Genomic DNA, 23,143 nt, shown 5'->3' with positions numbered 1-23,143 from the left:
CTCGATTCACAATTTTGAATGGAGAGTTCGATTTCAACAAATTTGAAACTTTGACTGCTTCACCTCCCTCATGCGCCACCGCCGACGGAAACAAGGAGGACCCTGACGGATCGAAACGGCACAAGGAACACGATGGTGCGAGAGGTGTCGAAAACGAAGCAACGATCGACGATAAATTTAAGATTTTCTCGGCGGTGGTGCTAAAATAATGTTGAAACTTTGACTCGGAATTCACAGCGTTTGATAGCGTTTTACTTCAATTGATTTAAGGGTTTGTTCATCGATCGATGAAGAACACGATGATGATTTCGGTTCGTCAAATAAACATCGGACGGTGAGTAGATCGAAGAGGAAAGGAGGGTCAACGGGGAGGAAAAACTGGGAAAATACGCAAAAACAATAGGGGAAAGGGGTTTATAATTCATCCCATAAAAAAAATGTTAAATCATGAGTTTAGCCATTTAATTTCCTACACTTTATAAAACGGTCTGTCAACTTGAAAATTTTCAATTTAATCCTCAATTTCTTCCCAAAATACCAATTAAATCCACCATTTATAATTTCTAAAATTTAACCCCTAAATTGGGGTGTTACACATTTTGTCGAATAAAGTGTAGTTAAAGATCTTTCTACACCATTTAAAAACTGTGTTCTTGTATATCATAAAGAACATATTCTTGTATAAAACAATACTTTTGTACTTAAAACCCATGAATTTTAATTGTTATTGGTTTACCGGCAACGCCGTCTGCTGAGCCGGGTCTTGTTAACTTCATAAAGAAGACATTCTTGATAATGAAACTATAACCCCATAATGACATTTGATTTTTGTAATCTACAACCACTAACAATTATGGTGCTCATTTTTATAATCTTCCCACTCTCCAACTGGAACCATGACAACAAGACTTGACACGACTAGCTTTCAAACTTTGATCAAACAGCTCAAGATCAAACACATCATAGAACAGATGCAGAAGAAACCTTTTTTATAGAAGAAGCCACAAGGGCACAATTCGCAAAGCTAATACTGAAATCAAGATCATGAGATGAAATTATTCAAATGGAGTTTCTCATCATCGATATAAGAGCCAAATGAAGGGGAATATAATAAAACAAAATGCAGCTGAAGCTGTCGACAATTCATAAGATATTAAAACATTTATTCTTCTGCAACAACACTGATTTCACCTTTCTCGAGCATGTCGTAGAATGCTCTCACTTTCCTCTGCTCATTCCAGTGATGCATCTTCCAAAGCCCACCAGCACAAAGGCCAAGCGTTATCCCGATAACTATCTCCTTAACAACACTTGGTCCTTTCCAGGTAGCATGAGCAACTCTCCCACCAGCCATTTCGCTTCTGTAGTTGAATCTAGTAAACCCAAGCAATAATTAAACCATTTAATTTTCCAACTCTAATGTTCATAACCCTTAATAATGACAATATAGAGCAATCCATGAAAATTTTTGTACTTATAACTACCAATTTGACCCATTTGAATCAACACATGGAAGAAAGATGAAAAACATATGCAGATTCGTTCTCAAATATTGATTCCTTTTATTCAAAATGACTATAATCAGTAGTTCTTATACATCTTTGTTTTGGGACCAATAAAGCTGGCATCTAAAACGTTGTGTTAAAAAACAATTTCATGGTTGTCAATCAATCAAGCAATGCAGCCAACCCATTCAACTTATTCATTGTTTAATGCTTTACAGCATAAATTTGTAAATGAAGCTCACGTTAACAGCTTCCTGTTTGCCAATGCAACAGATCAACGCATTCAATATTCAATTTCTTGGTTCCATTCAACAGCAGTTTTACATTGCATACTTCGGACTATCTTTATGTCCTAGCACGCAAATTATAGAGACAGATTTTGAGTCTCTTATCTAGACAGGAAATATTCCGAATACTTCCCAACCAATCAAGCAATACAGCCCTAACTAATGCAAAAATGCAAAATGAAAACAAGCACTGCTGTGATTTAAACAATAATAAAATCGAAATTTATGCTTTTAGCTATCAATTAAGAAAAAGCATAAAAAATTCAACCGAAATTTCGAAAAATCCGTTGAAACAATCGTAAACAAAGAACGATCTTAAATCACCATCGTGGACGTTGTTGAATCACTGAAATAAATCTCAAGAACTTTCAAGAGTAAGAACTAAAACAGCTGAGATCATATCAACGCATAAAAATATTTGAAATCGAAACCCCATAGAAATGGAAGGAAAATCGAAGGACAAAATTAGGGTTTACCTGAACGAAACTGTGTCGATGAACCAAGGATGGAATCCGATGGCTACAGCCGTCCCAGAGAAATGAGGCTTTACTTCTTTAACAACTTGTTTTTTATTTATTTATAGAAAACACAAATTATATATTTTGCCCTTTTTGAAATAAAGTGGTCTCGAGTGGGTTTGAAGAAAAAAAGGAACCCAACTTATTAACGAGTCGATAGATATATTTCATGTAACATTATTATTATTATTATTATTATTATTATTATATTATTATATTATTATTATTATTTTACTATTATTATTATTTCATGTTTAAAAATTTAGATTAGGGTGGCTCATTTATTTCTGTATTAGGGTATACCTAAGACCAATTAAAATTTATATAAATTTACAGACAACCCCCAAGAGTAATAACGATAGTATGATTTGAATTTAATCTTACAAACTCAAATTCATGAATCTAAATCACTTTTGTCAAAATTAGTTAACACATGTAACATTATTTATAATAATGTGAATATTTATAATAATGTGAATATCATAAAATGTGATCAATGATATGAAGGTATTGTTCCTTTTTGGTACTTAAAATTTATATTTTTTAAAAATCATATTCAATGTTTGGTTTAGGTTTTAATTTGATAATTTATCATTAAAATTAACAAAAATGTTGACATATATAATTTTATTTTTTTTTTAAATGATGATGACATTACTTTATGATGACATGTTAATTTTGCTGTTAATTTTTTAACAATATGTACCAAATGAAACATAAACTAGACGTTAAGTGTGATTCTTTGTTTTTAAATAAAGATTAGACATCAAAACGAAATAAAAAATAATAATTTATATACTAAACTTATACTTTACCCAAATTATTATCATCATTTTTTTTGGCACAAATTCTCGCCTAAACAATATATAAAATAAAAGGGTAAATTACATTCTTACTCACTAAACTTTACTTTCTATCCTATTTCACTCACCATACTTCTAATTTTTTTCAATTTAGTCACTGAACTTTAATCATTGATTTTTTTTGTCACTCGATCATTTATTTCTTAACACCGTCATAACCTAGCATTTTTTTTTATTAATTCTTAATCAATTAATATTATTATATATATATCTTATTATTATGCCCAACCCGGTCTTCTCTTATACCTTCTAATCTCTCCACCATCTTCTCTTCTCCATTTTCCCAGTAACCAAATAAATCATAGATAATCCCTTCAAGCAGAAATTGCTAATAAGAAAACCCATCATCCTTTGGCACTTAACAAAGGATAAAAAAAAACCCGAAATTCAAACCTCAAATCTCAATTCATCAATGACATCTTTCTCCCCTATTTCAAAAACCCAAATCTAAATAGGATAAATTCTATCCTCAAAAACACTGGCGTAGCTTCCACAACAAACCTTGAGGATGAAATAGGGTAAAATCCATCAACCTTTGGAACTTAGCAAAGGATTAAAAAAATAATGAGCATTCAGAACCTCCATTAATCAAATTCATAAATGGTGGGTCGATCAAATGGTGGGTTAATCCTGGCAAGTTACATTACACAAATAGAAAAAAAAACATTTCATTATTCACATTATTTGAAAGAATAAGCTCCAGAATCATAACCTAGCATTTTTTATTAATTTCTTAATCAATTAATATATTTATATATATATCTTATTATTATGCCCAACCCGGTCTTCTCTTATACCTTTATCTCTCCACCATCTTCTCTTCTCCATTTTCCCAGGTAACCAAATAAATCATAGATAATCCCTTCAAGCAGAAATTGCTAATAGAGAAAACCATCATCCTTTGGCACTTAACAAAGGATAAAAAAAAACCCGAAATTCAAACCTCAAATCTCAATTCATCAATGACATCTTTCTCCCCTATTTCAAAAACCCAAATTCTAAATAGGATAAATTCTATCCTCAAAAACACTGGCGTAGCTTCCACAACAAACCTTGAGGATGAAATAGGGTAAAATCCATCAACCTTTGGAACTTAGCAAAGGATTAAAAAAATAATGAGCATTCAGAACCTCCATTAATCAAATTCATAAATGGTGGGTCGATCAAATGGTGGGTTAATCCTGGCAAGTTACATTACACAAATAGAAAAAAAAACATTTCATTATTCACATTATTTGAAAGAATAAGCTCCAGAAACAAAGGAGAAATCCTTCCATTAGATAGTTTATCGATGCACTAAAAGCACTTCGTCATAGTGGTCGGCTTAGGACATCAATCTCAGTGGACCAAGAATGGTGGATACCCATGCTTTGGTGCCTTCAACTCTCATGGCGTGAATCAAGAAAACTGAAGATGTTTCCATGAAGGTGCTGGGAATTAGGTTTGAGTTATTTGACGTGCTTTTTAGATTGAAATTTTGAGAGTCATTGACCTCCGACGAAGGTGGCTTGTGGTATTCAGAACGGAAGTCCAAGGTTTTGTATAAGTTGAGACAATGAGAGGGAGGAGGGAGGGAGGAGAAAGAAAAGGAAAGAATGAATGAAAATGATTTTTTTTAATTTTATTTGTTTTTTAATGATTAAAAATATTTAGTAATCCACGTCATAAATTCGTTAGATAATTAACGGTCGAGTGACCAAAAAGTTTAATGTCTAAAGTTTGGTGAGCAAACTGAAAAATTGAAAGTATGGTGAGTGAAATAGGAGAGAGTAAAGTTCATTGAGTAAGCGTGTAATTTACCCAAAAGAAAAGAGATAAATTACATTATTTATCACTGAATTATATTTTTTTCAATGACCATTCAGCTCAGTTGGTAGAGCTCAAGGTTCTTAACCTTGAGGGGGGGATCGAGTCCCATGGAGGGCATTTCATAATTTGGAGGTCTCCTGCGGAAGCTGCTCTCAACCTAGTGTTGGGGGCAGCCTACTATCTTACCTCCCCCTTACCTCATTACATATGGGAACAAGGGACATCCATTCACTCAACTTTGTACATTAAGTTTTTGATCACTCGTCCATTTTCTAATTAATATGGTTATTACGTGACTGATTTTAATAATAAAATATATCACATAGGATTTACAATCTAAAAAAATATAAAAAAAATTCTTAAATTATATTCTCAGACCCTAATTCTAAACTTCCATACCATAAATCCAAGCTTCAAATCTCAAATCATCATCACTCCCCCCCCCCTCTTTCAAAGACCCAAATTGCTTATTCTAATATCATAAAGCAATGGTTTCATCTGATTACTTCTTGGGACAAGTCTAATTCAATGATGGTTTCAACTCACTCAATTTGAATTCACCCTATCCTTCAAGTAAGAATTCTGAGATGCCATCCCCGAACATTAGTTTTTTTAAGAGAAGTGACAGGTGAGTAATTATCTAAACTTAATACCAAATTTCGAAACTGAATTTCTTAAGCAGTGAATGTAAGCATCACATAAAAGTGTTGCCATCTAAAGTTAGGGTGAGGTGGGGGTTGCGATATGGGATTTAGGGTTGGGTCATTTGGGGTATTTTCCGGTTAAAAGAACACTAAATTTATATTCAAAATTGTGAGACATGTTCGGTGAAATTTTTTTAGAGTTATTGACCTCTGACGACGATGACCGACGGTGATCAGAACGATAGTCTATATAGTGGTCAAAACTGGGTATGTTCAAGTTGAAGAGAGAAATAAAGATTATAGAAATAGGAGGAAGAAAAAAATAATTATTTTATTTTAATCTATTTTGTATGATTAAAAAAATATTTATTTAACGTCATAACGTGGTTAGAAAGCTAATGGTGAAGTGATAAAAAATTCAATGTTTAACGTTGAATGAATTGATTAAAAAAGTTTAAAATACAATAAATGAAGTAGAAGAATAAAATTTAATGGGGAGTGATATAATTTATCCAAAAAGATAATGCTAACATACAAGACTCAGCATCCAATTTCAAGGCTAAAATAATTGTGATGGAAACCAAGAACAACCCAAATAATTGAGCAAAACCACCAATGCCACACTTTCCTTTTGGAGTTACGCGGTTACCTAATTATAACCCGCTTCTTACTTATCTCTTTTCACAACTCCAGTAACATTATTTTCGGTCTTCGTTTTCTATTCACCCAAACAGACGAAAAGAATGGCGCTTAGATTTTGCTTCCTGGATTCCTTTTTCTCGTCTTCATCGTATCGGCAATACCCGTAGCTTACATCATCTCAAAAGAACGTGCCGAGCCTACCAGCCATGTTTTCCACTACCATAGCACAGGCTTTTCAGGGAGTGCGCCAAGTGGGACGATCAAGGCCATCGATCCTCGTCAGTTTCTTGGAAGGTGGCGTCGGTGAAATCCACGTTCCCGACGACTACACACCGGGTCTCGTATTGCAAGAGGCCACTGTGGTCAAAGACACTGACTTGGCCGGAAAATTTTCCCTCGGCATCGCCGTTGACAGCCCCAGAAATCGGCTGCTTATGGTTGTGGCCGACTTGCTCCGCAACCGATACAGCGCTCTCGCGGCTTATGATTTGCCACGTGGAACCGGCTTTTTAACCCAGCTCAGTGGCCCTAGTAAATATCACCATAATTTATCCTTTCTTTTTTTGTCCGAAGAACGATAGTGTTTAAATGAATTATATTTTTATATATACAATTACGAGAGTTTTCCATCAAGAGATTTAATCTAAAACTTTAAAAATAATCTAGATTTATGTAATTATGAAATATCGAAAATTTAGAAAATCTGATATTAAGAAAATCTAAACCATGGAGATGATGATGGGACACACATATGAAAGTATAGCATTAGGTGCTCCTAAGTTGTCTCTGAAGTTTTCAGACAAAATAAATAAATAAAAAACAGAACTTTCATCTTATTTGTCGATTTTTTTAAATGAATTCTATTGGAATCCGAACTTGTCTTAAACTATCGACATTTTGCTTTCGTTGAAGGACATTCTTTTTCTTCCCCCCCCCCCCCCCTCAAATGTTGGAGGCCAATAATGCCAGATCATAACTCATAAATCTGATAATATGGTACCATGTACTTATGGTGCATTAAATAATTAGGGTCAGGATTGCATTATACATTTTTGGATCCACATTTAAATCATTAAATGGATATCAAATATATATTCACATGCATTTAAATGGATCATAACTTTAAACGGTTTTTTTTCTTGATCCTTAGGTGATGAGAAATCCTTCGCGGATGATGTTGCAGTAGATGCATATGGAAACGCGTATGTTACCGACGCTAAAGCCAGCAAAATCTGGAAAGTTGGTGTTAATGGCGAGTTCTTGTCTGTCATCAGAAACCCACTCTTCACTCCAAAACAGTGGTACAAAAGCTTGGTTGCATTGAACGGAGTTGTCTACCACCCGATGGCTACTTGATTGTGATTCATACGTTCAGTGGCAATTGTTTAAGGTTCATAAGCAAGGGAGAGCAAATCAAGTTGATTCAAGTAGATGGAGGCTCACTAGTCTTTGGCTATGGTCTCGAGTTAATTTCTCCAACAAAGCTGGTTGTCGCCGGGAACCCTTCGGGGAGATTGGTTGAGAGCTCCGACGGATGGGAGACAGCTTCCGTCGTGGCAAAGTTTAAGGGTCCTGCCCATCGGTTGGCCACCGCGGCGACCGTGAAGGATGTGAAAGTTTATCTCAGCCACTTGGTTGGTATGGGGTACCCCAAGAAGACGCATGCCCTTGTTGAGGTTGTTTTCTGAACGTTAGGAAGGGAACAATGGAATTGACAAATAAAGGTTCTTGCTGCAAAATTATCGTTTAATTACAGTTTTCACCCTTCTTTTTTTTGTGTATAACAAGATGAGAATTTGTCCTTGTAGTGAATCCAGTAAACTAAGAAATGCCTTGCCTTTGTCTAAACTTCCCACAATTTTCAGTATCAATCATCGGTAAAACTGTAACATAAATGTAAATGTGCTAATGCAAATCAGAAGTGTCAAAATTAATGCTTTTCAAATGTTGCGCAGATTGGTTTTTAAGTCCTCTAATGTTGATATTTCGTTGTTTGTTTCTAAACATGGAACTATCCTTACGTATGTGGACGATATTTTGGTCGTCGATAGTTATTTTTCTCGTTCTACTATTTTTTAGAGACATTTTGTAGCACCCTCGACTCCTGAACTAAGTCGGAGATGTCACATTGATTAATATATTTTTAATCGACGTCGGATTAGAATTAAATTGAATTTATCAATCGATTAAACAATCATAAAATACTCATTAAGGGAAAAATTAACTCACATGTCAATCATAGAGATCTGGATATAAGCCAGAACGACAAATGAGTCTAGTTTATAATTTTCCATTTTTATGGACTTGATTGAAAATAATAAGAGTTTTGAGGATCAATTTAGAAATTTTTTTTATCGACTAACCCTATGCTTATACACATTCTATTTGAAATTTATGAATTAAAAAAAACGACGATTAAATTGACCCCATATGATCAAATTACTTTTTGAACTAAATTGTAAAAATTCAAAGTTCATGAAAATTTCCATGCCCAAAAAGTTTAATGATTGAGAGATTTAAAATTGTTTTGAAACTTGATGCATCGTTAATTCAGTTAATAGTTAATTCGATACAAAACCGGTTAATTAACTAAATTAATTAAAATTATTAAATATACTATAATATTAAATACATATTTTAAGCTCAAATCTATTAAGAATTAAGATTCAATTATTTTTTAGTCACTCTAGACTCGTTAAATTATTAATACATAATTAAATTTTAACTCAATGCCTCTCTTCAAAGTTCACATCTAAGCCTTAAAACAGAGAGATAAACGAAAGACACCGCAACTTAATAAAGAAAGTGCCTACAGAAAATTAAGAAGAGGCCGGCCATTCATCTTCATCGCATAGTTGAAAACCCAGTGAATATATATTTAAAATTTAAGCATTAGTTTACCCTTGTCATTTGAGGAGTTTTTAAAACGGTGGTACCTTAAAGAAATAGGAGTTTTAAATGGGTAAACTATGCCAAGGATCATTAATGTTTGGGTTAGTGTTACTGTCGTAACGGTTTCGCCGGACACGAATTTTTTACTTGGCGGGAAAAGTGATGTGAATAATGATTTTTTTTTTTATAAATAATTTGGGAGTCGCCATCGGCCTTTTGGATCAGGTAGGTCGAATACCTAAAAATTCATCATTTAAAAGAGTTTTTCAGAAAACATCGATTAAAAGATAAACTGATCTGCGTTTTTAACCAAAAATTCATTTTTTAATAATAAAAAGGGATTCGTGATCGGTTACGTTTAGGGAAGGATTAGCACCCCTACAACGCCCAAATTGGTACTTTTTAATTATACATTATCTCTATTATTAGAAATTTAAGAATTTAAATATATTTAATTTATAATCCTATTATTTATAATTATGAAAAAATATATTAATTTTATATTTATAATAAAATATTTATTTATTTAGAAATATAAGAAAATGACTTCTAGGTGCCTTAAGACAGCTCTTTTCTTTGAGATTAAAAAATAAATAAATAATTAAAACAAATAATATATAATTTATAAAATAAGATATTTATTTATTTAAAAATATCAGAAAATGGACATCAGTTATTTTAAGACTGCCCTTTCTTAATATTGAAAATAAATAAATATATATTAAAATATGATTATTAAAAAAGTAATTTATGAAATATAGATTTTAACGAATAAACAAATATTATTTATTATAATATATATTTATTTATATAAATAATAAGAATAATAATAAAAGTAATAATAATAATAAATAATATTGCAAATAATAATTAAAAATATAAAATTAAAATAAAAATAAAAAATAAAAAAAAAATCAAAAATAAATTTGAATGATTAAAATATAAAATTATAAACTAGAGTACTAATTCGAAATATAAAAGATGGGCATTAAAGTGTAATTTAACCATAATTCATAATACGAGATTAAAATAATAATTAATAAACTATGAGGGACTAAAATGAGAGAAAGCCGTCCCGATCAGCCACCGCTGCCGGGCTCCGACCACCGCTGCCGGCCACGTTAATGGTGGCCGAAAATTACAAAATACATCAAAATATAGATCGAGACGATCTAAAACCGTTTCCGGTGCTCTTTTTCCTTGAAAAGCTCCCAATCGGAGCAAATCTACGAAAGTACCTTCGGTTTTCGTTGTTTCCGGCGACGGTTGGGGTTCTCCGATGACAGAGTAAGTTTCTTTCCTCTCTTCTCTCTTTTTTTTTTGTTGCTGCGTTGTTGTTGACTGGGATCGTTGGTAGTTTTTTTTTTGTATCTTGTTTCTGTTCTATTTTTTTCTTCTTCTTCGTCCTCTGTCTGTTTTGTTTTGCAGGATCCGGTGGCTTTTATAGCCACCACCGATGATGGCTTCAGACCAGGTCCAAGGATGAAAGCCTTGGTGAGTCACCAGCGTCGGCAGTAGTTGTTGGACCACTTGGCGGTGGAGACGGCGTCTGGACGAGGCACCTGGCAGAAGACAGTCGGTGGGCTTGGTTTGGCTTCAGGGGCGGCGCCGCGTGGTCCCTAGGGTTGTGATAACCCTAGGGTTTCTTGATGGAGCATCTGGGGACCGTTGGATCAAGGACAGATCCACGGTGGTGAGCAATGGCGGCTGGGAGCTTGTGATACAAACCCTAATCAATTAGGGTTTCTGTTTGTAACTGGGCCTGGACCAAGTTGGGTCTGGGCTAGTATGGGTTGTAATTGGGCCGGACTTAGCCTGTTTGTAATAATAATAATACTAATAAAATAATAATAATAATAATATATATAAAATAATAATAATAGAAAATGGAGAAAAAATAGTATCTTCAGTTACCATTGGTGTTTAAAAAGTCATAAATCGGTCACTAACGTTATTACTTGTTACAAATGATCATTTGACGTTAATGGTCGTTAACAATCGTTGCTGCAGTAACAGAATGCTAACGTGGCACGTTAAACCAACTGACTTAGCATGTTTGACCGACCCTTTAACTCTTCTTCTTCTTTCTTCTTCCTCCTCCTCTTGGTTATAATCTTGAAAATCAAACAAATAAGCATATAGACATAGCTTTATAATTGCTTAGATGAAGCGAAAAAAAGGGTAGCAAAAACTAGGAAACTCCATGTTGATCCATCCTTGTTCTTCTGTTGAGAGGGAACAAGTTCAACAATGCAATCACTCATAGACAAGAACCAATCAATCTCTTTTCTCCACCTTGCTCTCCTCTCAGTTGCCATCGGGCTCCAAGCACGATTGTTCACCGGACTTGGCCTGTTTGTAATAATAATAATACTAAATAAAATAATAATAACAATAATATATAAAATAATAATAATAATAGAAAATGGAGAAAAAAATAGTATCTTCAGTTGCCCCTCTTTGCTCATTCTCGTGTTAACAAGAATAGAGCAAAGACGAAAAGATAATAATATTTTTTATCCATTTGAATTCACTTGATTAATATGGAGATGTTGAATAAATTCTTCTCTTTCTTCAGATGAGTTCTTCTCATTATGAACTTTCCGCTGGGGATGATAATATCTCCTTCTATGATGTAATTTGGAAAAGGGTTAAACAAGTTCTTCTCATTATGAACTTCTTCTTCCTTCTTCAGATGAGTTCTTCTCATTATGAACTTTCTGGAAAAGTTGATGCTGATCTATCTCCTTCTATGATAGAGTCATGAAAAAGGTTGAACATAATTTTCTCATTATGAACTTCTTCTTCCTCCTTCAGATGAGTTCTTCTCATTATGAACTTTCTCTGGAAAAGTTGATGCTGATCTATCTCATTCTGTGATAGAATTATGCAAAAGGTTGAACAAGCTCTTCTCATTATGAACTTCTTCTTCTTCAGATGAGTTCTTCTCTACCTGGCAATGTTGATCCATAGAATGATGAATTCAAGCAAAAAGTTGAACAAATTCTTCTCATTATGAACTTCTTCTTCCTTCTTCAGATGAGTTCTTCTCATTATGAACTTGACCTGGCAATGCTGACCCATCGAATGATGAATTCAAGCAAAAAGTTGAACAAGTTATTCTCATTATGAACTTATTCTTCCTTCTTCAGATGAGTTCTTATCATTATGAACTCGACCTGGTAATGTTGATCAATCGAATGATGAATTCAAGCGAAAAGTTGAACAAGTTCTTCTCATTATGAACTTCTTCTTCCTTCTTCAGATGAGTTCTTCTCATTATGAATTTTTTCTTGAAAAGCTGATCCATCAAATGATGGATTTAAGCAAAAGGTTGAACAAATTCTTCTCATTATGAATTTCTTCTTCCTTCTTCAGATGAGTTCTCATTATGAACTTTTTCTGGAAAAGCTGATCCATCAAATGATGGATTTGAGCAAAAGGTTGAACAAATTCTTCTCATTATGAATTTATTTTTCCTTCTTCAGATGAGTTCTTCTCATTATGAACTTTTTTTGAAAAAGCTGATCCATCAAGTGATGGATTTGAATCTTTGCTAAAATCTTTGAAATTCATGTCAGAATTCAACATGGATAAAATGAATGAAAATGCACATATTTTTGCAAATGTCTAAATATGATGCATGAATGTTTATGCAATCTTCATTTTACTTCAAAATGGTGAACTCGGTTTTCCTCCACTTCATCATTTATTGCCAGGTTCACCTCTGGATATCAGTGTAGTAACTTATGCTATCAAGCTTGCATTTCTGAAGAACCATCTGATCAACTTGTATCTTTATGTCTTCTTTGCTTCATGAAAGTCTCAGAAGAATTGTTTCATTTGTGGAACTTTTGTCTTAGTCAGAACTATGACCTTGATGCCTCATTTTGTCTTGGATAACACCAACTTTATTTGCTTGGACTTGTGTAGAAATCCCATAAAGCTTTCATCTTTGAAAAGAGAATCTATCATCTTTGAAGAGGTAAGATGTAGATATGCCTGACTCAGCAAGAATTAATTGGGAGAGTAGAGTCTGTTCTGTTTTAACTCTTGAAACACATCATAAGGAAGAATTATTCCAATTCCTTTCATGTCTCCACATATAATTGGTTCTTGAACAAAACACCACAACCTGTCGTTTAACTAGTTTCTTGTGGTTAAAATTTCAACTCTCCATCTACGGAAAGAAATCTTCATCATATCTCATCTTATAATCTTGAAGTTGAAAAAGACAAACTTCATCTTGGATCAATAAATGGAAACCATATGATCACAAAATTTGTTCAACATCAGAATAGTAGGTTCGTAAAACATTTGACAGTGCATTCATCCTTTCCTGTGGCTTTTGCTCAGATGTTCGTAAAACATTTGACAACACATTCTTCATCTCATGTGGTTTCAGCTCAGATGTAAAACACTTGACAACACATTCATCCTTTTCTGTGAGATGTAAAACACTTGACAACACATTCATCCTTTTCTGTGGCTTCTGCTCAGATGTTCGTAAAGCATTTGACAATACATTCATCCTTTTCTGTGGTTTCTGCTCAAATTTCTCAATTATTGAAGCTCTTTACCTATTGTTCAAAGGTTTTGAATGACGTCACAAGACCACTTGAGAACAAAACTTAATAGGAATTCAAGTGTAATGTTGGTATGACCAAAAAGTTGGTCAAATTCAAAAAATGTGCTGGTGTCGAATTGAATAGGGGATACCAACAAATCTTGATATCATCTCTGGAAAAGGTAAATGTGATACTGATCATGCTTTCTTTCATAATGAGCATTGTAGAAAGTAGAAACACTTCAGCTATAGGATCAATGTACAGAAAGATATCCGTGGAATTTTTGCAGCTGGGGATGAAACACAAATGATAAAACCAAAATAGATGAAAACTCAGTTCACCCTGGCTAGCAATGATGATCCCAATAACAACGGGAATAACAGTAATATAAGTGAGAGTCGAGTCTCCCTTTTCAATGTCATCAAGTAAGCAAAAACTGATGTGAAAAACAGCTTCGTAATTCTAACGGTATGGTTGAAACTAACTGCCAGGAATCTCAAAGAAATATTTCTAATCATCATCGACACACAAAATGCAAAATTCAAAGCCGAGATTTTGAGGAACTGAACTCTGGATCGAGTAGTCTGCCTGGGGACCATCTTTATCCATGCAATCATGATGTAGTTTATCAAAGAACACACTGTCATGTGACACATGGTTTAAGAAGATTTGGTATTTGAAACCATACTTGCTGAGTAGATATTTGTTCAACAACATGATCATAATATAATTGCTTGATGAACGAAGCAATTATGTATAGTCAGCTCGACTATCACTGTTTCACCATTTTCATTCTTCACACCTTTCTGTCTCATTGGAAATATTTGTTTAAGTCAATGATCTTGACACAGGATGTTGTGGGCCTTCAGCATGCCCCAACATTGGCCAATACAAGTGTTCAAAATGCATCAACAATTCTGATTCTGATTGAAATGGGCTTTCAGCATGCCCCAACATTTTGCTGACAAATATTCAGAATATTTCAACATTTCTAATTCGGATTGAAAAGGGTTTTCAGCATGCCCCAACATTTACTTCTTGTTAATCTGAGCCTTCAAAATGCCCCACATGTATCTGTCTGAAGTGAACTTTCGAGATGCCCCAATATTTTGCTTCTGATTCAACTCTCAATGTATGTTTAACTGGAATATCATGATCCTCATGAGGTCCAATTTTGACAATGCACTGTGGTTCTTGTAGCTTTCTTCATGCCCCAAATCTGTTTATCTTAAATACTCTCATTCTAGTGTCACTGAACAGCAGTGTTGTCAAGTAACTGGAGAAATTCTCTTTATATTGTCACAAACTTAAGAAGTATTCAATCATTCTGACAGAAACGTCTGAGATATGTGTCTTCTGAATAAGGTGACCATTTTCTGTATCTGGAGGGATTTAGTCAGACAGAGTAATATAAATAGTTTGGTGATCCGTTCCAGGCTGACACAGTGGCTTATCATCTTTCAGTGAAGGCCATCTCTGAAATATACTTTTTTGTGGGAGAGTAACCAATTTATGCAAACAGTAATCTGATGCAATAGCAAGACTACATATACAATAGTACAGGCTCTTGAAAAATCCACACCCATGCAACATGTTGATTCTGATAACAAACTCATCTGATTATGAAGCGATCTTTCAGGATGATTTCACAGATATTGATAGTTATTCTGATATCGAGGAAATCCTGAATTCTGATTCTGATAAGGAGAGTAAACTGTTATACTTGACAAAAATGGGATTCTCAGAGGCTGAGGCTTCAATAGCCATGAAGAGATGTGGTTCAGATTCATCAATTGCAGAATTGACAGATTTTATATGTGCTGATCAACTGGTTAAGGCTACTGACACACTTCTTCCGGTAGAAGATAGGAAGCCATTATGTAATGATCCCAATTACAAGAAAAGGCAAAACTCGAGCTATGATTTTTGGGAAAGGAATAAGCAGAAGAAGCTTGAAAAGAAGCTTCTTAATGAAGACGATAATGCAGTTCATCTTTTAATTCCAATGATTGGTTCTGTGGTTCCTACCGAACCAGATCAGATAACTCAAAGAACACTTCCAGAAGATGCTATTGGGTCTTCTTATTTCTACTATGAGCAAATTCATCTTTTAAATCCAATAATTGGTTTTTGGGGTTCATACCAAACCAGATCAGATAACTCAAAGAACACTTCCAGAAGATGTTATTGGGTCTTCTTATTTCTACTATGAGCACATAGCACCTGCTCCAATTAATGTTTGGACTGGAATATCATAGTACTTATTCGATGTAGAGCCAGAATTTGTAGATTCGAAGCATTTTCATGCTACTATACTGAAAAGGGGTATATTCATAATTCTGCCAATTGAGAACAGATTTTCTCTTATTCTGCTTCCTCCATGTGCTGATGTTTTTCCATTGACAAAGAAATGATGGCCTTCTTGGGATCCAAGAACAAAGTTGAACTGTTTATAAACATGTACAGGAAGTGCCAAATTGACAGAAAGGATCTGTAAGGCTCTTGAAGCTTATGACGATGAGCCACCTTTGAGTGTCCAGAAGTATGTTCTTGATGAGTGCTGAAAATGGAATCTGGTATGGGTTGAAAAGAATAAAATTGTTCCACTTGAACCTGATGAGGTGGAAATGCTTCTAGGTTTCCTTAAAAACCATACACAATGATCTGTATAGAGACATGTTCCATGGTGGTATCAATGTCCTGTCTCTTTTCTCTGGGATCAATGATGCAAAAGTTGCCTTTTACTGTCTTGGCATACTTTTGAAACAGATATGTAAGAACTGAATGATGACCAGTTGGAGCAATTGATAAGTAGATTTGTTGAATTCGACCTTGTTGTCGGTGGCATCCAGCGTAACAACCTTACTGGAAGAAATAAACATCAATAGGATGAAATAGAAGATTTTTGTTGGTGCATTTTCTTGCAATGACTGCTACGACAACTATCTCTTCTGCTGCTCCAAAATACACACTGTCATATCATACTCTTCCCTAACCATAGAAAGGTTTAGTTGATGGTAAAACTGGTTATCTCAACTTTTGGAATCCTGTACGGCATACAAATGTAGAATTTGTTCCATTGTCTTATTGTGTGCCATAAGTCCTCAAATTCAAATTCAGCAATCTTCTGAAGGACATAATGGATATAATCTTGTCAAGGAAATTGATCAGCATGGAAAAGGCAGCAATGCTGTATCAAGACTTGAGTCAGCATCACGGTATAACCAGAGTGCAGGTAGTGACTTGTTCATGGCTCTATGATGTAATCTTCTAGAGAACATGAATTGATGGTTGGGGAAAATAATCTGTCTGGTGATGGTTATCGCCCTCAGCATGAGATAAACGATAATCTTTCTTGATGGATTGCTAATAATATCATAGGAGAGTGTCACAAGTTTAATTCTCCAGACTTTCTGGCTTTTTGGACCACTTGCCTTCAAAAATGTTAAGTGCTTCATTATTATGGCCTCGTTCATTCTTTTTCTACAACAGAGGTAGAATAAGCAACAATTGCTTCAAAGAACTTCTTCATTTGAGACTGTCCTGTTTAAAAATGTTTTTCTCCTTTCTTTATTGAAGAATGAAAGAATTTTACAAAGTATTGCCCTTCTCAGGTTCACAATAGAATCAGATCATAAACAACGAGTTTAATGAATATCAAATAAATCAACTACACTTTTAAATCATTCAAAAATCATAGTCCTATGGCAAGTTTCAAAACTATTGACTGATTTATGGTGTATGTGGATTCTGGTAAAGTAGGTTCTTTTAAGTTGGTTCAGTATGTCGCTTCGGGTTTCCACTAACTTGAAGAAATAGTTGTTATGCTCATCTTGTAAAGATGCTTCTTGTTTCCAGACTCTCATGAACGTCTTTGGGATGTACGGTGTTTCATTAAGATCGTCTCTTATGTCATTGTTGCACCATTCATTATTCGAGCCGCCTTTTTTAGGTTTTCAACTCGAATCCTCCTTTGGTTTCAAGATGTTATTTAAAAATTTACATCTTGAACCCCCCCTTTATCATTTTTCATATCATGCATTAAAGATTTTAAAAACCAATTTTTGCAAATAAAAATCAATCTTGGGAGGCGGAATGAATTCTAAAGATATCATCTTTTACTTAGAAATCCATGTATGATTAGAATGGACTTTTCAGGTACGTAACGTAGGCCATGGCTTATGGTTACGAAAGAAAGGGATAAAAAGGCCCAAATAAGTGTTTAAGGGTAATCAAACCAATGATCAATTTATTCTGATGCCATCAATCTTGCCTTGCTTAACTTGGATCTGCTTTGTTGGGGATTTTTCCATCATTTGGATCCCTCTAGACTGCCAAATTTTGGATTTATTTCCAATTTCTCATATCTTCAGCATTTCTTGCTCTTCTTGTTCGTACTTGATCAACCTTGTAACTTGAGGCTCAATAAGTCACCCATCTTGATTCAATTTTCCTTTTTCTTCTTCTTTTTTTTTTCTTTTTTTTTCTTCTTTCTTTACTGGATGAGTATAATACTTCAATTGCTTTGAGCACCTCCTTTTCCTTTTACATTTTGGAGGTTTTCCATTATTCTTGATTGGATTGATCTTCAAGCACTCTGTATTTGACATACTTTGTCGTTCAAAACTTTCATGACTTCATGGAAACTTGTCTTCGTAATAAAACTGTATTGACAATCTTTATTCTTGTGAGCCAATATCCTTTACCTTGCCCCCCCAATGTAGAGGGTGATCCTTGGTTAGGGTTGAATTAGAAGAAAAATTATTCAGGCTCAAATGGGGACAACAAAGGATATATATATATATATATATTAAAGGTTAAATGAAATAATGTCGTTCATCATCTCATACATAGAAACCTTTGTAAAAAGAGGTATCCACAGGGGGATGAATATTCAAGATTAACTTTATTTACATGAAAAAATGTAATTAATGCATGATATATATATTTCAATCAATCACTTTCCCCTTCTTCTTTGAGTATACCCTAATCACTCGAAATTATCATCAATGAGTTGGTCCATGATGCCTCATCTCGTCTCTTCTTGCAGTAAAATTCATGAATAATTGAAAGTTTGGTTATTTTGAGGTCTTTTGGTTTATGATGGTTTTGTGTTCGGAAAGACAAATGTGTGACTTTTGAAGTCATGTATATAGTATCATCAATCAACTCTACCCGAAAAGGTAAACATCTGGAGTGGTGTCAAAAATAGGTGGAGACACTTCTTCAGAATCTTTGTAGTGTCATGATTTGGTTTGAGTAATTGGCATTGGATGGGATATTGAAGATATAATTTTACCACTTGCCAATATATCTATAACTCTTGATAAATTAAAAGAATATTTAATCTACTTGATACTCAATAATCTCAAGATTAAAATTTGACTCCTTGCTCATAACCATAAAAGAAACACATATTTATTTATTGCACAAAAGGCGGAGAAAGGAACAAAAAACATATTCAAACAAGATGCTGAAAGTAGAAAGGTACTACAGTGGTAGATATCAACTTCCACTTGTTTATCTATCATGCCTTATTATAATGTTAGGTGTGTAATAGGACTAAGGTTTTTTTGTCCTCATTTGCCTCCAATTTCTTGATCATCTTTTTTGTCAAATTCTTTGGATAAACTCTCAAATGCACAAATCTTTGCTTCTTCCTGATCAGTCTCTATCATCATCTTCTTCTTCCCCGAGTGGAAATTGGGCTCAATTTTATATTCAGAATAGCTTCCTTTGGTGATGAAAGTTTTGTTCTGATTCTGAATGCATCTTGCAGCTATAACTGGGGTAATATTAACCAGATTTCTTAAGTTGTCCTTTGCCTTATTGGTTTTCGGAAAATCTGATACATGTATCTGAGGTGTCGTCTGGGTTATATCTGCCTCATTCTTTTTTAGACCTATAGGCCAATCTCGAATTACATCCATGGGAGCCTTTTGATTTCTTTTCCCATTTTCTTGTGTTCGATATTCTTCATAGGATTTGGTTACATTAGTTTCTGTTACAACAACGGTTTTTGAACATTGAACCTTAATCCCTTCTTTTATCTTGCATTTTTGAATTACTTGCTCTAAAGGGTCTTGGAAATTTCCCTTAAGGTTACCAGGAACCTTAGCTGAACAATTTGGAATTCCAGTCTGATTTATCCAAAGAACTTCCTTATAGTTCCAATTCTTATTTGGAGGCCACTGTGATTGATCAAGTTGTGGAGTAATTGATCTGGTTGAGAGCATTTTTGGGTGCAATTTTTCACTCGAACAGTGGAAGGGAGGAAATTGAAATCCCTGCACATTCTTTTTCTTCTTGATCACTCTATAAGGTTTGGCACCATGTTTAACTGAATAAGACCTCACTGTATTAACCCCAGCTTCTTTCTTGACTTTAGTATTGTCAGAGCCTCTTATCTTGCCATTCTTGATAGCCATTTCGATGATTTCTCCACTTATGATGATGTCAGAGAAATTATTAGGGACAACCCCTATCACGTGATTAACATAAGGAAATTTTAATGTGCTGATGAACAGAGTAGTGAACTCTTTTTCTGTCAATAGTGGATGTACTTGAGAAGCAACGTCTTTCCATCATTGTGAATATTGTCGAAAGCTTTCATTGCACTTCATATTCATGATTTGCAACATTGTTCGATCAGGGGCCATATCAGTCATGTGCTTGTATTGACCCAAAAAAGCTTGAGCTAAATCCCTCCAAGAACGTATTTGAGTACGTTTTAGCTGGTTATACCATCTGGATGCAGACCCAGATAAACTGTCTTGGAAACAGTGGATCAACAACTTTTCATTCTCTACATAGCCAGTCATACGACGACAATACATAGTGATATGATATGAAGGGCATGTGGTCCCATTATACTTCTCAAAATATGGAACCTTGAACTTTGATGGAATAATCAGGCCAGGGACCAAACTTAGTTCTTTGGCATCAAACCCATAAAATGACTCAACTGTCTCTATAGATTTTATCACCTCTTCTATATTTTCCAGTAGTTGAGTGAATTTTTCCTTCTCAACTGATTTGTTTAGGTCAAGGACCTCATTACTAATACAAAATTCATCAGGCTTCACCTCTTCTATATGTGAATGTAATAATAAAAATGCAAATTGTGCAATATAAAAGCAAACATAAAAATACAAATGCAAAGATGCCAGATGTAAATATGCAATTGTAAAAATGTAAATGTAAATTATTTAAAATACCAGAATAGGACATCCAGTTTTATTAAGACTGCCATTTTCTTTGATATTGAAAATAAATAAACATTATTATTTAATTAAATATATTTTAATGCATGATGTAAATTTAAAAATGTAAATGTAAATACAAACGTAAAAATGTACAAATGCAAAACACAAATGCATGTATGAAAAGGTGTTACTCAAGAGTGATCATCTTAGAACAGATTTCATTGAACGCAACAGTTTCGGTACATCAAACAAAACTTTACATATAGGGATATATTTTATTCCTAACTTTTCCAAAGCCTAATTAGCTTCCATTCATGCTCAAAAAGTTGAGTCTTCAGTCTGCTTCATCTCCTTGTAAAATCAGCTAAATCTATCATTTAAGAACTATATTGCTTGTCTGGACTGCAACTTCTTCTATGACATTCTCTTTTATCTTCTGCGTCACTTCTCGGAGTTGCTCATTTTCCCTTGTAAGAGATCCTTTCTGTCCAAGAAGTTCTTGAACAAGATCTTCATATATGTTGCAGTTCTTTTTCAGCTTGGTGACCCCTGTGATCCACTCTTCTGGGGTACTTCCTAGGCCAGTATTTTGAAAGGCTTGACTGATTTTCTGAAAATCTTCATGCATTGTTTTCATTTATGTGCTCAATTTCTTGTTTTGGTCGTTCAAGTCCTTCAAATAACATGCTTGAGCTTCATAAAAACATCCACTACTCTGAATGCCCTGACTGTTGTTCTTACCATAGACTGCTTTTGGTATCAATCTAGTAGGATCCTTGTATAATACTTTTGGTATTAATATAACAGGATCTTTGTGTGCATTGCTCATTTCTATCTTTAGAGTTTCTTCAGAATGTCTTTCCTTGGCCGCATCATATTTTGTTTGATCATAAAACTTTTTGTCCATTTACGATTTCTTTCCAATTTGATGAACAGTCTTTCAAGTCAACACCTTTTGGTTATGTCATGATCATGTAATGCAGACAAAAGAATATAAACAAATTAGAGCAATGTAACATGCATGGAAAAATAAGAAAACAAAAATAGAATAATTAGTACCAACTAATGATAAAAAATATATCTATCAAGGTATAAATCTTAACCTCATGATTTCTAGTTCCATGCTTTGTTTGGAAAATTTAACCTAAACGCATGATTTCTAATTCACATGCATTTATTAAACTAATTTCTCCTTTGTGTACACCTATGAACAAAAGTTCAGTACTGTCTTAAATCAGGTGAATTTCTAGGGTTTATTATATGCAGAGTTTTAGTTCTAGGAGTAAAGGTACTCGAACTGTCCTTGTTGATGCCCCCTTGGGTTGTCAACCCTCAATCCTAGTCCATTACAGACTTAAGCGGATCGAGTTCAATTCGAGGGGACACATTTCTCTATACCTGACACGGAGAATAAATTCTCACGAAGACATAGAGCATATGAACCCCGAAAGTTACTTGCTAGGTCTAACACGGAGAATAAATTCTCACAAAGACGTCGCTTTCACTCCCACTTAAAAGGGACAAACTTGATTGGAAAGCTTATGTTATGCAATGCAAAAAAAATTAATAAAATAATATAAAAATAATAAGTAATAAAAAATTTGAAAGAAAAGAATTAAAAATTAAATAAATGAATTTTTAATTTCTAATTAATAGAGACAATTTATAATTAATTTTAAAGTTTGACAGTCCCCAGCGGAGTCGCCAAGCTGTCGTAACCGATTTTTGCCCGGGCACGAATTTTTTACTTGGCGGGAAAAGTGATGTGAATAAATGGTTTTTTTTTAAATAATTTGGGAGTCGCCATCGGCCTTTTGGATCATGTAGGTCGAATACCTAAAAATCATCCTTTAAAAGAGTTTTTCAGAAAACATCGATTAAAAGATAAACTGATATGCGTTTTAACCAAAAATTCATTCTTTTTAATGATAAAAAGGGATTCGTGGTCGGTTACGTTTAGGGAAGGATTAGCACCCCTACAACGCCCAAAATTGGTACTTTTTAATTATACATTGTCTCTATTATTAGAAATTTAAGAACTCAAAATATATTTAATTTATAATCCTATTATTTTATAATTATGAAAAATATATATTAATTTATATATTTATAAATAAAATATTTATTTATTTAGAAATATAAGAAAATGACTTCTACGTGCCTTAAGACAGCTCTTTTCTTTGATATTAAAAAATAAATAAATAATTAAA

General features: G+C 33.9%; 1 protein-coding gene and 1 pseudogene across 1 annotated transcript; one reads left to right on the top strand and one right to left on the bottom strand.

Moving 5' to 3' along the window:
- Positions 1-970: 970 nt before the first annotated feature.
- Positions 971-2,363, bottom strand: LOC120199399 (cytochrome c oxidase subunit 5C-like). Its single transcript, XM_039200493.1, has 2 exons — positions 2,269-2,363; positions 971-1,373 (listed from the first exon to the last, which is right to left on the bottom strand). The coding sequence occupies exon 2, from the start codon at positions 1,352-1,354 to the stop codon at positions 1,163-1,165; it is 192 nt and encodes a 63-aa protein (XP_039056424.1). The 5' UTR covers positions 1,355-1,373; positions 2,269-2,363; the 3' UTR covers positions 971-1,162.
- Positions 2,364-5,845: 3,482 nt separating this feature from the next.
- Positions 5,846-8,113, top strand: LOC120199470 (annotated as a pseudogene).
- The last annotated feature ends 15,030 nt before the right edge of the window (positions 8,114-23,143 follow it).

Source organism: Hibiscus syriacus, unplaced genomic scaffold, assembly GCF_006381635.1.
Source record: "Hibiscus syriacus cultivar Baekdansim isolate YM2019G1 unplaced genomic scaffold, ASM638163v2 tig00005459_pilon, whole genome shotgun sequence".
NCBI lineage: Eukaryota > Viridiplantae > Streptophyta > Magnoliopsida > Malvales > Malvaceae > Hibiscus > Hibiscus syriacus.
Note: the sequence above shows the minus strand (reverse complement) of the source record. Positions and strands in the feature narration are given on the sequence as shown.